The sequence below is a fragment of the Oncorhynchus nerka genome, unplaced genomic scaffold (assembly GCF_034236695.1).
Source record: "Oncorhynchus nerka isolate Pitt River unplaced genomic scaffold, Oner_Uvic_2.0 unplaced_scaffold_979, whole genome shotgun sequence".
Taxonomy (NCBI): Eukaryota; Metazoa; Chordata; class Actinopteri; order Salmoniformes; family Salmonidae; genus Oncorhynchus; species Oncorhynchus nerka.
In genome coordinates, this window is record NW_027040313.1 from 145,001 (window position 1) to 161,023 (window position 16,023).

General features: G+C 44.9%; 1 protein-coding gene across 1 annotated transcript in view; it reads right to left on the reverse strand.

Moving 5' to 3' along the window:
- The window catches only part of LOC115127833 (intermembrane lipid transfer protein VPS13C-like), a 184,301-nt gene that overhangs the window by 123,894 nt on the left and 44,384 nt on the right, over positions 1-16,023 (reverse strand). Inside the window, 5 exon segments of the mRNA XM_065016450.1 lie at positions 1-42; positions 730-945; positions 6,771-6,861; positions 14,434-14,757; positions 15,729-15,898. The exon segment at positions 1-42 is cut by the window's left edge and continues 30 nt beyond it. Of these exon segments, the coding sequence (XP_064872522.1) occupies positions 1-42; positions 730-945; positions 6,771-6,861; positions 14,434-14,757; positions 15,729-15,898 (843 nt within the window).

Sequence of the window (16,023 nt, forward strand, 5' to 3'; positions counted from 1 at the left end):
CAGCGGTTCCCAGACAGCATGGGTCTCATTGAAGTAGTTCACCTGTCGACAGTCAACATATTGACACACTGTCAAAATCAGCATCCAACACATTTACATCACATTTCAATCAACACCTTTTATTGATAATGACAAAGAACACAGGTAGTCAAAATGTTTATTTTTTATTTAACCTTTATTTAACTAGGCAAGTCAGTTAAGAACAAATTCTTATTTACAATGGCGGGCCTATCCCTGGGCCAGACCCGGACGACGCTGGGCCAACTGTGCCCCGCCCTACGGGCCTCCCCCGGGCCAGACCCGGACGACGCTGGGCCAACTGTGTGCCGCCCTACGGGCCTATCCCTGGGCCAGACCCGGACGACGCTGGGCCAACTGTGCCCCGCCCTACGGGCCTCCCCCGGGCCAGACCCGGACGACGCTGGGCCAACTGTGCGCCGCCCTACGGGCCTACCCCGGGCCAGGCCCGGCGCGCCCTACGGGCCCCCTCTTGCACTGAGATGCAGCTCCTTTAGACCGCTGAGCCACTCGGGAGCCCAATACACACATAAATGCCAAAGGTAACAAGCATCCCTACATCAGTAGGTAATTCACAAAGACTAAAGAACAGCTGTTTGTCTGCCTACTGACTTCCTACAAAATACCACATGACAAGCTCCTGTACGTACAGGAAGAGGACGTTCGTTAGGACGATACTTGAGAGTAGTGTAAAAAAGCTCCAGTCCTCACCTCCAGGGTCATGTCAGAGCAGAGGTAGAGGAGGGAGGACCAGTTCTTGGCCGTCCCAGACAGAGAGCTCTCAGCCAGCAGGAGGGGGACCGTCCTGTGGCCCAGACCAGACTCCATGGTCACCTGAATAACCTTCACATCCACCTTGAAACTCTCCCCAAAGTTACGGCCGTCCTGGTCACTGAAACTCTCCGTCACCTGGATGGGAAAGTCATGTTAAGGTTTAATGTCCATTTGTAGGTAGAGAATACAACAACAAAAGGTGCATAGTGGAGGTAAACGGAGAGCCCAAATGTTCCTGGGAGGACAGAAGGTTCTTGTATAGGGACAGAAGATTCTTGTATAGAGACAGAAGGTCCTTGTATAGAGACAGAAGGTCCTTGTATAGAGACAGAAGGTTATTGTATAGAGACAGAAGGTTCTTGTATAGAGACAGAAGGTCCTTGTATAGGGACAGAAGGTTCTTGTATAGAGACGGAAGGTTCTTGTATAGAGACGGAAGGTTCTTGTATAGAGACGGAAGGTTCTTGTATAGAGACGTAAGGTCCTTGTATAGAGACGGAAGGTTCTTGTATAGAGACAGAAGGTTCTTGTATAGGGACAGAAGGTTCTTGTATAGAGACAGAAGGTCCTTGTATAGAGACAGAAGGTCCTTGTATAGAGAAGGAAGGTTCTTGTATAGAGACGGAAGGTTCTTGTATAGAGACGGAAGGTTCTTGTATAGAGACGGAAGGTTCTTGTATAGAGACGGAAGGTTCTTGTATAGAGACAGAAGGTCCTTGTATAGGGACAGAAGGATATTGTATAGAGACAGAAGGTCCTTGTATAGGGACAGAAGGATATTGTATAGAGACAGAAAGTCCTTGTATAGAGACAGAAGGTTCTGGTATAGAAACAGGTAGGGACAGAAGGTCCTTGTATAGAGACAGAAGGTTCTTGTATAGAGACAGAAGGTCCTTGTATAGAGACAGAAGGTTCTTGTATAGAGACAGAAGGTTCTTGTATAGAGACAGAAGGTTCTTGTATAGAGACAGAAGGTTCTTGTATAGAGACAGAAGGTTATTGTATAGAGACAGAAGGTTCTTGTATAGAGACAGAAGGTTCTTGTATAGAGACAGAAGATTCTTGTAAGATTGAAGGTGTAAGAAGACAGAAGGTTCTTGTATAGAGACAGAAGGTTCTTGTATAGAGACAGAAGGTTCTTGTATAGAGACAGAAGTTCTTGTATAGAGACAGAAGGTCCTTGTATAGAGACAGAAGGTTCTGGTATAGAGACAGAAGGTTATTGCATAGAAACAGGTAGGGACAGAAGGTCCTTGTATAGAGACAGAAGGTTATTGCATAGAGACAGAAGGTTATTGTATAGAGACAGAAGGTTCTTGTATAGAGACAGAAGGTCCTTGTATAGAGACAGAAGGTCCTTGTATAGAGACAGAAGGTCCTTGTATAGAGACAGAAGGTTATTGTATAGAGACGGAAGGTCCTTGTATAGCGACAGAAGGTTCTTGTATAGAGACAGAAGGTTATTGTATAGAGACAGAAGGTCATTGTATAGAGACAGAAGGTCCTTGTATAGAGACAGAAGGTTCTTGTATAGAGACAGAAGGTTCTTGTATAGAGACAGATCGGGACAGAAGATCCTTGTATAGAGACAGAAGGTTATTGTATAGAGACAGAAAGTTCTTGTATAGAGACAGAAGGTTATTGTATAGAGACAGACCGGGACAGAAGGTCATTGTATAGAGACAGAAGGTTCTGGTATAGAGACAGAAGGTTCTGGTATAGGGACAGAAGGTTCTGGTATAGGGACAGAAGGTTCTGGTATAGGGACAGAAGGTTCTTGTATAGAGACAGAAGGTTCTTGTATAGGGACAGAAGGTTCTTGTATAGACAGACCGGGACAGAAGGTTCTTGTATAGGGACATAAGGTTCTTGTATAGGGACATAAGGTTCTTGTATAGAGACAGAAGGTTATGGTATAGAGACAGAAGGTTCTTGTATAGAGACATAAGGTTCTTGTATAGGGACAGAAGGTTCTGGTATAGAGACAGATCGGGACAGAAGGTCCTTGTATAGAGACAGAAGGTTCTTGTATAGAGACAGATTGGGACAGAAGGTCCTTGTATAGAGACAGAAAGTTCTTGTATAGAGACAGAAGGTTATTGTATAGAGACAGAAGGTTCTTGTATAGAGACAGAAGGTTCTTGTATAGAGACAGAAGATTATTGTATAGAGACAGAAGGTCATTGTATAGAGAAGAAGGTCATTGTATAGAGACAGAAGGTCCTTGTATAGAGACAGAAGGTCATTGTATAGAGACAGAAGGTCATTGTATAGAGACAGAAGGTCCTTGTATAGAGACAGAAGGTCCTTGTATAGAGACAGAAGGTCCTTGTATAGAGACAGAAGGTCCTTGTATAGAGACAGAAGGTCCTTGTATAGAGACAGAAGGTCCTTGTATAGAGACAGAAGGTCCTTGTATAGAGACAGAAGGTCCTTGTATAGAGACAGAAGGTCCTTGTATAGAGACAGAAGGTCCTTGTATAGAGACAGAAGGTTCTTGTATAGAGACAGAAGGCACAGAAGGTTATTTTATAGGGACAGACACAGAAGGTTATTTTATAGAGACAGAAGGCACAGCAGGTTATTTTATAGGGACAGAAGGTCCTTGTATAGAGACAGAAGGCACAGAAGGTTATTTTATAGGGACAGAAGGTTCTTGTATAGGGACAGAAGGTTTTTTTATAGAGACAGAAGGTTCTTCTATAGGGACAGAAGGTTCTTGTATAGAGACAGAAGGTTCTTGTATAGGGACAGAAGGTTCTAGACCTATAGAACATATTAAAGAGGTATTCAATTTAAATTCCAGTCAATTCAGAATGTAAACTAAATTCCTATTATTCTCAGTGTACATCCCGAATTGACTGGCATTTAAATGGAATTGAAGAAACCGTTGTATCTTACCTCGTATAGAGTCCACAGAACCAGTAGTTGCTATACCCATCTATAGTAGTATCTAGACCTATCTATTATCTATATAGTAGTATCAGAAGGTTCTTGTATAGTAGTATCTATAAGGTCTATAGTAGTATCTATACCTATCTATAGAAGTATCTATACCTATGGCAGAGTCCACTCCCAGGAACCAGTAGTTGCTATGTATCTATAGTGGTATCATTGTCTATAGAGTATCTATACCCATCTATAGAGACATCTAGGTACCTATGTATAGAGATCAGAATAGGTCCTTGTATAGAGACAGAAGGTCCTTGTATAGTAGTATCTATACCTATCTATAGAGACAGAAGGTCCTCTGTATAGAGACAGAAGTTGTATACCCATCTATAGTGGTATCTATACCTATCTATAGAGATCATACCTTCTATAGTAGTATCTATACCTTCTATAGTAGTATCTATACCTTCTATAGTGATCAGACCTATCTATTGTATCTATACCCATCTATAGTAGTATCTATACCCATCTATAGAGACATAATCTATAGTAGTATCTATACCCATCTATAGTAGGTCTATACCCATCTATAGTAGATCTAGAATCTATAGTAGTATCTGGTCTATAGTAGTATCTATACCCATCTATAGTAGATCTATACCCATCTATGGTAGTATCTATACATCTATAGTAGTATCTACCCATCTATAGTAGTATCTAGAATCTTGTATAGGGACAGAGTTATACTTCTATAGTAGTATCTAGAAGGTTCTTGTATAGGGACATCTATAGTAGTATCTATATAGAGACAGAAGGTTCCCAGGAACCAGTAGTTCTATACCCATCTATAGTAGTATCTATACCTATCTATAGTGGCATCTATACTTGTCTATAGAGACAGAAGGTTACCTATGTATAGAGACAGATTGGGACATCTATAGTAGTATCTATACCCATCTATAGTATATCTATAGCTCCCACAGAAGGTTCTATTGTATAGAGACATCTATAGGTTCTTGTATAGAGATCATAAGGTTATAGTAGCATATAGAGATCTAGAGTATCTATACAGAAAGTTCTTGTATCTAGACAGATCTATACAGAAGGTTCTTGTATCGGGAACAGAAGTCTATTGTATAGAGACAGAAGGTCATTGTATATCTAGACAGATAGGTCTATACCTTGTATAGAGACAGAAGGTCCTTGTCCATAGAGACAGAAGGTCCTTGTTCATAGAGACAGAAGGTCAATCCTATAGAGACAGAAGGTCCTTGTATAGAGACAGAAGGTCCTTGTATAGAGACAGAAGGTCCTGATAGAGACAGAAGGTCCTTGTATAGAGACAGAAGGTCCTTGTATAGGGACAGAAGGTTCTTGTATAGAGACAGAAGGTTATTGTATAGAGACAGATGGGGACAGAAGGTCCTTGTATAGAGACAGAAGGCACAGAAGGTCCTTGTATAGAGACAGAAGGCACAGAAGGTTATTTTATAGGGACAGAAGGCACAGAAGGTTATTTTATAGAGACAGAAGGCACAGAAGGTTATTTTATAGGGACAGAAGGTTATTGTATAGAGACAGATCGGGACAGAAGGTTATTTTATAGGGACAGAAGGTCCTTGTATAGAGACAGAAGGCACAGAAGGTTATTTTATAGGGATGCAGCCTCAGGTCCTTGCTAAGCTACAGAATATTGGTTTTATAGAGACAGCTAAGGTTCTTGTATAGGGACAGAAGTTCTTGCTAAGAGACAGAAGGTTCTTGTATAGGGACAGAAGGTTAACTAGACCTCATTTGAACATATTAAAGAGCTATTCAATTTAAATTCCAGTCAATTTGAGAATGTAAACTAAATTCTAACGTTATTCTCAGTGTTTGATGCCGCCTCATTGACTGGCATTTAAATGGAATTGAACCCCAACCGTAGTATCTATACTTCTCGCCTGGCAGATCCACCTCCCAGTTACCAGTAGCTGCTATACCCATCTATAGTAGTATCTATACCTATCTATAGTAGTAACTATACCTGGTTTGATTTGCCTAAGTTAACTTCTCGTCCTGGTTTGATGCCACTCCCAGTTACCAGTAGTTGCTATACCCATCTATAGTAGTATCTATAGCTATCTATAGTGGTTTGATCTCAGTTAGCCTAGCTATAGTAACGTATCTATACCTATTTGATGCAGCCTAGTATCTATACCTATCTATAGTTAACTATCTATACTGGTTTGATGCTCAGTTAGCCTAGCTAAGCTAACGTTAACTTCTCATCCTGGTTTGATGCACCTCATCTAGCCTAGCTAGCTAATGTTACCTCTCGTCCTGGTATGATGCCGCTATCTAGCCTAGCTAGCTATCTAACTAGTCCTGGTTTGATACCTCATCTATAGTAGTATCTATACCCCTGGTTTGATGCAGTCAGTTAGCCTAGCTAAGCTAACGTTAACTTCTCTATAGTTTTGATCTATACCCTATCTATAGCTAGTATCTATACTCATCCTGCTTTGATGCCGCCTCTAGTAGCCTATCTATACCTATCTATAGTAGTATGCTATACCCTATCTATAGTAACGTTATCTATACCTGGTCTGATAGTAGTTAGCCTCTATACCTATCTATAACTAGTCCTGGTTTGATGCCCATCTATAGTAGTAATCTATACCCATTTATAGTAGTATCTATACCTATCTATAGTAGTATCTATACCCCAGTCCTGGTTTGATGCCGTCCTCTAGCCCAGGAACCAACTTCTTAACCTAGTTTGATGCCGCCAGTTAGCCTCGCTATACCCATCTATAGTAGTATCTATACCTATCTATAGTTTGTATCTATACCTCGCTGGCAGAGTCCAATCAAATCCAGGTTTGTAGTTGCTCCCATGCCAGTAGTTTGCATGCTAATCCATTTGATGTAGTAAACATGACCTAGCTATGGCAGTAGTATCTATTATAAATAAATGTTTATTATTTATGCCATCCGGTGGGATAGTAGGTCCATTTGGACCCGTGAAGAGTCCACTCCCAGAACCAGTAGTTGCCCTCTGACGTAGATGTTTAACAAACTCGACCAAGAGGGATGCAACCTACTTTGATAATGACTCCTCCACTCTGCACAGCCTTTGGGTTTCGGTTGGCTGCCGTGATGGTCATCACTGGTTCAGGATGACAGGGGTCAGATCTGAAGACCAATGAGAAAGAAGCATTTAGGGAGTTGGATTCAATTCAAATAATGCTTTCAAGGTAAACGTATTTATTTTCTCACTTATATTCAGCTGATGGGGGGAAGTAGTGACTTATGTGCATGATCAATTGAAAATCACTCGATCGCAAATGATGCTCACCGTGGTTGACGATCTATGTCTCAGGTCCTGATGAGTGACAGGAGAACTTTGAGCTCTCTGAGGTCTATGTTCTCAGCCCCGGGCCCAGAGTCAAGTCAGGTTGGAAGGCTAGGCAGCGACCGACGTTAACTCTTGTCCTGGTTTGATGCCACAAACACCAGTTAGCCTAGCTAGACTAACGTTAATTGGTCCTGGGACTGATGCCGCCTCAGTTAGGGGAGAAACATCACCCCAACCAAACATATCCTGGTTTGGGTGGAGGGTCAGTTAGCCTAGAAACATCACCCCACGTTAAACATATCCTAATATTGGGTTGGAGGGTAGAGAGGAGGAGAGCATCACTAGCTAAAACATATCCTAATATTGGATATGGAGGGTGATGAGAGAGTTAGGGGGAGAAACATCAACGTTACCACCAAACATATCCCAATTTGATGCAGGGTAGAGAGGAGGGGGAGCTAACATCACGTTACCACCAAACATATCCTAATATTGATGCAGCCTAATATTGGGTATGGAGGGTAGAGCTACCCCACCACCAAACATATCCTAATATTGGGTATGGAGGGTAGAGAGCTAGAGGGGGGAAAACATCACGTTAAAACATATCCTCATCCTGGTTTGGATGCAGCCTCAGTTAGCCTAGGGGAGAAACATCAACGTTAAACATATCCTAATATTGGGTTGATGCAGCCTCAGGAGGAGGGAGAAACATAAGCTACCACGTTAAACATATCCTAATATTGGGTTGGAGGCCGCCTCAGCTAGGAGGGCTAACATCAACCACCAAACATATCCTAATCCTGGGTATGGAGGGTAGAGAGAGTTAGCCTAGCTATCAGCCCCACCACCAAACATATCCTAATATTGGGTATGGAGGGTGAGAGCATCACCCCACCACCAAACTATCCTAATATTGCTAAGGGTAACATCACCCCACCACCAAACATAACCTAATATTGATGCCGGAGGGTCAGTTAGAGAGGCTAGGGGGAGAAACATCACCCCACCACCAAACATATCCTAATATTGATATGGAGGGTAGAGAGAGAGCCTCGGAAAACATCACCTAACCACCAAACATATCCTAATATTGGTTTGGATGAGAGGAGGGGAGAAACATCACCCCACCACCAAACATATCCTAATATTGGGTAGGGAGGGTAGAGAGTTAACTTCACCCCACCACCAAACATATCCTGGTTTGATGGAGCCTCAGAGGAGCCTAGCATCACCCCACCACCAAACATATCCTAATATTGGGTTGGATGCCGAGGAGGAGCCTAGCTAAGCTAACGTTAACTTCAAACATATCCTAATATTGGGTATGGAGGGTAGAGAGGAGCCTAGAAACATCACCCCACCACCAAACATATCCTAATATTGGGTTGATGGCCTCAGTTAGAGGAGCTAAGAAACATCACCCCACCACCAAACATATCCTAATATTGGGTATGGATGGTAGAGAGGAGGGGAGAAACATCACCCCACCACCAAACATATCCTAATATTGGGTATGGAGGGTGCAGAGGAGTTAGAAACATCACCCCACCACCAAACATATCCTAATATTGGGTTTGGATGGCCTCAGTTAGCCTAGCTAAGAAACATCACGTTAACCACGTATCCTGGTTTGGGTATGGAGGGTAGAGTTAGCCTCGGGGAAAACATCACCTACCACCAAACATATCCTAATATTGGGTTGAGGCAGCCTCAGTTAGAAACATCACCCCACCACCAAACATATAATATTGGGTATGGAGGGTGATGCAGTCCATCACCACCACCAAACATATCCATTTGGGTATGGAGGGTAACAACCTAGCTATGGAGCTATCACCCTACCACCAAACATAATGTTTATTATTTATGCAAGTGGAGGGTAGAGAGGAGGGGAGAAACATCATTACCACCAAACATATCCTAATATGGAGGGTAGAAGAGGAGGGGTCCATTTGGACCCCACCACCAAACATATCCTAATAGGCACATGGAGGGTAGAGAGGAGAGAGAACATTTTTAACCAAACATAACCTAATATTGGGTAAGGAGGGTGAGAGAGAGGAGGGGGAAACATCACTCCACAGTCACACAAACATATCCTAATATTGGGTATGGAGGGGAAGACAGAACACGGACCAAACATATCCTAATATTGACCAATGGAGAAAGAAGCATTTAGGGGAGAAACATCACCCCACCACCAAACATAATGCTAATATTGGAAATGGAGGGTTAAAAAATGCAAATAGGGGAGAATCATCATATCCCACCACCAAACATAGTGACATTGGATGGAGGGTAGAGGGTCTTCAAAACATCACGTCCACCACCAAACATATCCTAATATTGGTGAGGGGAGAGACATCACCCCACCACAAACATATCCTAATATTGGGTCAGGGTGGTCACCACCAAACATATCCTAATATTGGGTATGGAGGGTACAGGCCAGAACATCACCCCACCACCAAACATATCCTAATATTGGGTATGGAGGTTGGCCAAACATATCCTAATATTGGGTATGGAGGGTAGAGAGAGAGAGAGGAGGGGAGAAACATCACCCCACCACCAAACATATCCTAATATTGGGTATGGAGGGTGCCCCAGGGGCCCCGGGCCCTCCCCCAGGCTCTAGCATCAGACTGAGGGGAAGGAAACATCACCCCACCACCAAACATATCCTAATATTGGGTATGGAGGGTGGAGCCTGGGGGAGAGGAGGGGGGGAGAAACATCACCCCACCACCAAACATATCCTAATATTGGGTATGGAGGGTAGAGAGAGGGGGAGAAACATCACCCCACCACCAAACATATCCTAATATTGGGTATGGAGGGTAGACATCACCCCACCACCAAACATATCCTAATATTGGGTATGGAGGGTAGAGAGGGGGGAGAGAACATCACCCCACCACCAAACATATCCTAATATTGGGTATGGAGGGTAGAGAGGAGAGGGGAGGGGGAGAAACATCACCCCACCACCAAACATATCCTAATATTGGGTATGGAGGGTAGAGAGAGAGGGGGAGGAAAACATCACCCCACCACCAAACATATCCTAATATTGGGTATGGAGGGTCAGATGGAGGGTAGAGGGGGGAGGAACATCACCCCACCACCAAACATATCCTAATATTGGGTATGGAGGGTCACCCCACCACCAAACATATCCTAATATTGGGTATGGAGGGTAGAGAGAGAGAGGGGGAGAAACATCACCCCACCACCAAACATATCCTAATATTGGGTATGGAGGGTAGAGAGGAGGGAGGGGAGAAACATCACCCCACCACCAAACATATCCTAATATTGGGTATGGAGGGTAGAGAGGGGGGGGAGAAACATCACCCCACCACCAAACATATCCTAATATTGGGTATGGAGGGTAGAGAGAGAGGAGGGGGAGAAACATCACCCCACCACCAACCTTTATTTAACTAGAAGGTCGGTTAAGAACAGAATGATATTTGGTATGGAGGGTAGAGAGGAGGGGAGGATACCCACAATCTGTCAGGTATGAAACTGAACCAAGAATATAGAAAAGGTAAAGGAAACACAATGTACAATACAATACCATCACTCCACACCAAAACACTGTAGCCATCACAATACCATCACTCCATACCAACACACTGTAGCCATCACAATACCATCACTCCACACCAACACACTGTAGCCATCACAATACCATCACTCCACACCAACACACTGTAGCCATCACAATACCATCACTCCACACCAACACACTGTAGCCATCACAATACCATTACTCCACACCAAAACACTGTAGCCATCACAATACATTACCCTCACTCCATACCAAAACACTGTAGCCATCACAATACATCACCATCACTCCATACCAAAACACTGTAGCCATCACAATACAATGCCATCACAATACAATACCATCACTCCACACCAAAACACTGTAGCCATCACATTACAATACCATCACTCCACACCAAAACACTGTAGCCATCACAATACAATACCATCACTCCACACCAAAACAATGCAGCCATCACAATACAATACCATCACTCCACACCAACACACTGTAGGCATCACAAAACAATACCATCACTCCACATCAAAACACTGTAGCCATCACAATACAATACAATCACTCCACACCAAAACACTGTAGCCATCACAATACAACACCATCACTCCACACCAAAACACTGTAGCCATCACAATACAATACCATCACTCCACACCAAAACACTGTAGCCATCACAATACATTACCCTCACTCCATACCAAAACACTGTAGCCATCAGAATACATCCCCATCACTCCACACCAAAACACTGTAGCCATCACAATACCATCACTCTACACCAAAACACTGTAGCCATCACTCCACACCAAAACACTGTAGCCATCACTATACAATAGCATCACTCCACACCAAAACACTGTAGCCATCACTATACAACACCATCACTCCACACCAAAACACTGTAGCCATCAGAATACATCACCATCACTCCACACCAAAACACTGTAGCCATCACATTACAATACCATCACTCCACACCAAAACACTGTAGCCATCACTCCACACCAAAACACTGTAGCCATCACTATACAACACCATCACTCCACACCAAAACACTGTAGCCATCACAATACATTACCCTCACTCCATACCAAAACACTGTAGCCATCACAATACATCACCATCACTCCACACCAAAACACTGTAGCCATCACAATACCATCACTCTACACCAAAACACTGTAGCCATCACATTACAATACCATCACTCCATACCAAAACACGGTAGCCATCACAATACATCACCATCACTCCACACCAAAACACTGTAGCCATCACAATACCATCACTCTACACCAAAACACTGTAGCCATCACATTACAATACCATCACTCCATACCAAAACACGGTAGCCATCACATTACAATACCATCACTCCATACCAAAACACGGTAGCCATCACAATACATCACCATCACTCCACACCAACACACCGTAGCCATCACATCACAAACCATCACTCCACACCAAAACAATGCAGCCATCACAATACTGCATGCTTTTGTCACTTCTAGGTTAAACTACTGCAATGCTCTATTTTCCGGCTACCCGGATAAAGCACTAAATAAACTTCAGTTAGTGCTGAATACGGCTGCTAGAATCCTGACTAGAACCCCAAAATTTGATCATATTACTCCAGTGCTAGCCTCTCTACACTGGCTTCCTGTCAAAGCAAGGGCTGATTTCAAGGTTTTACTGCTAACCTACAAAGCATTACATGGGCTTGCTCCTACCTATCTCTCTGATTTGGTCCTGCCGTACATACCTACACGTACGCTACGGTCACAAGACGCAGGCCTCCTAATTGTCCCTAGAATTTCTAAGCAAACAGCTGGAGGCAGGGCTTTCTCCTATAGAGCTCCATTTTTATGGAACGGTCTGCCTACCCATGTCAGAGACGCAAACTCGGTCTCAACCTTTAAGTCTTTACTGAAGACTCATCTCTTCAGTGGGTCATATGATTGAGTGTAGTCTGGCCCAGGAGTGGGAAGGTGAACGGAAAGGCTCTGGAGCAAAGAACCGCCCTTGCCGTCTCTGCCTGGCCGGTTCCCCTCTTTCCACTGGGATTCTCTGCCTCTAACCCTGTTACGGGGGCTGAGTCACTGGCTTACTGGGGCTCTCTCATGCCGTCCCTGGGTGGGTTGATTCACTGTTGTGGTCAGCCTGTCTGGGTTGGCGCCCCCCCCCCCCCTGGGTTGTGCCGTGGCGGAGATCTTTGTGGGCTATACTCGGCCTTGTCTCAGGATGGTAAGTTGGTGGTTGAAGATATCCCTCTAGTGGTGTGGGGGCTGTGCTTTGGCAAAGTGGGTGGGGTTATATCCTTCCTGTTTGGCCTTGTCCGGGGGTGTCCTCGGATGGGGCCACAGTGTCTCCTGACCCCTCCTGTCTCAGCCTCCAGTATTTATGCTGCAGTAGTTTATGTGTCGGGGGGCTAGGGTCAGTTTGTTATATCTGGAGTACTTCTCCTGTCCTATTCGGTGTCCTGTGTGAATCTAAGTGTGCGTTCTCTAATTCTCTCCTTCTCTCTTTCTTTCTCTCTCTCGGAGGACCTGAGCCCTAGGACCATGCCCCAGGACTACCTGACATGATGACTCCTTGCTGTCCCCAGTCCACCTGGCCATGCTGCTGCTCCAGTTTCAACTGTTCTGCCTTACTATTATTCAACCATGCTGGTCATTTATGAACATTTGAACATCTTGGCCACGTTCTGTTATAATCTCCACCCGGCACAGCCAGAAGAGGACTGGCCACCCCACATATGCTCTCTCTAATTCTCTCTTTCTTTCTCTCTCTCGGAGGACCTGAGCCCTAGGACCGTGCCCCAGGACTACCTGACATTATGACTCCTTGCTGTCCCCAGTCCACCTGACTGTGCTGCTGCTCCAGTTTCAACTGTTCTGCCTTATTATTATTCGACCATGCTGGTCATTTATGAACATTTGAACATCTTGGTCATGTTCTGTTATAATCTCTACCCGGCACAGCCAGAAGAGGACTGGCCACCCCACATAGCCTGGTTCCTCTCTAGGTTTCTTCCTAGGTTCTGGCCTTTCTAGGGAGTTTTTCCTAGCCACCGTGCTTCTACACCTGCATTGCTTGCTGTTTGGGGTTTTAGGCTGGGTTTCTGTACAGCACTTTGAGATATCAGCTGATGTACGAAGGGCTATATAAATAAATTTGATTTGATTTGAATACAATACCATCACTCCACACCAACACACCGTAGCCATCACATTACAATACCATCACTCCACACCAAAACACTGTAGCCATCACAATACCATCACTCCACACCAAAACACTGTAGCCATCACAATACCATCACTCCACACCAAAACACTGTAGCCATCACAATACAACACCATCACTCCACACCAAAACACTGTAGCCATCACAATACAATACCATCACTCCACACCAAAACACTGTAGCCATCACAATACAATACCATCACTCCACACCAAAACACTGTAGCCATCACAATACAATACCATCACTCCACACCAAAACACTGTAGCCATCACAATACAATACCATCACTCCACACCAAAACACTGTAGCCATCACTATACAATTGCATCACTCCACACCAAAACACTGTAGCCATCACTCCACACCAAAACACTGCAGCCATCACTCCACACCAAAACACTGCAGCCATCACTCCACACCAAAACACTGCAGCCATCACTCCACACCAAAACACTGCAGCCATCACAACACCATCACTCCACACCAAGACACTGTAGCCATCACAATACCATCACTCCACACCAAAAGGAAATCCTATGAGCATTGAACGGCTGTATAGTTTTCTGGTTTTCATTTATCTCCCCCACCCTCTCTCTCTCTCCCCTTACCTGTCCTGGGGTCAGTGTTGGCTCTATCCCGAAGCTCGGCCAGCTGTTTGAGGGGTAGCTGGGAGGTCTTGGCCAGGCCTGGCAGGGCTAGCTTGGTGTTAGTGGGCACGTCCTGGGCAGAGCTCTGGGGCAGGGCCTGGATGAAGAAGTCTGCCACTGCCATGAGAAACTCAACGCTGGCGCACAGATAGAGCTTCTGTACCACCGCCACCACCTGGCGCTCGCCGGCGCTCTGCGTGTACGACACGTCTATCATGGCTTCCTCGCTCGCCTCGTCACGCTTACCCAGCATCCTGAGGGGTTTGGGCAAACGTGAGGTTACATATCACAATCAATCAATACAACAATCGATACATTGAGACCGACCCGACTGGTACAGAACACAACCCAGTAGTATTGAGACAGACCCGACTGGTACAGAACACAACCCAGTAGTATTGAGACAGACCCGACTGGTACAGAACACAACCCAGTAGTATTGAGACAGACCCGACTGGTACAGAACACAACCCAGTAGTATTGAGACCGACCCGACTGGTACAGAACACAACCCAGTAGTATTGAGACCGACCCGACTGGTACTGTACAGAACATAACCCAGTAGTATTGAGACTGACTGGTACTGTCCAGAACACAACCCAGTAGTATTGAGACTGACTGGTACTGGTACAGAACACAACCCAGTAGTATTGAGACTGACCCGACTGGTACAGAACACAACCCAGTAGTATTGAGACTGACCCGACTGGTACAGAACACAACCCAGTAATATTGAGACCGACTGGTACTGTACAGAACACAACCCAGTAGTATTGAGACCGACTGGTACTGTCCAGAACACAACCCAGTAGTATTGAGACCGACCCGACTGGTACTGTACAGAACACAACCCAGTAGTATTGAGACCGACTGGTACTGTACAGAACACAACCCAGTAGTATTGAGACCGACTGGTACTGTCCAGAACACAACCCAGTAGTATTGAGACTGACCCGACTGGTACTGTACAGAACATAACCCAGTAGTATTGAGACTGACCCGACTGGTACAGAACACAACCCAGCAGTTTAATTCAGTAGTTTAACCTGAGGTAGCTTCCATTCCAGCCGTAACTCTCCCAACGACAACATGGTGTGACGCCTGGCGAGAGCGAGACTCACCGTGAGGTAACTCTCTGTACCCCTGTCCTCATGTCGTCCAGGGTGCAGGCTGTGAGGACGGTAGAGACCAACATGGTGTGACGCCTGGCGAGAGCGAGACTCACCGTGAGGTAACTCTCTGTACCCCTGTCCTCATGTCGTCCAGGGTGCAGGCTGTGAGGATGGTAGAGACCTCCATGGACCCGTTATTAAACATCTTCCCTGAAGCCTTCATCAGGTGAAAGGTCAACTCGCCCAGACACAGCCTCTCCTGGTGTTGAGACACAGCCGTTACCTTGGAAATGGGGAAACAAAGTCATACAATCGGTCCATTAACCAATCAGCAGACCCCTGGGGGAACTAGCTAGAGTCATTACAATCTGTCCATTAACCAATCAGCAGACCCCTGGGGGAACTAGC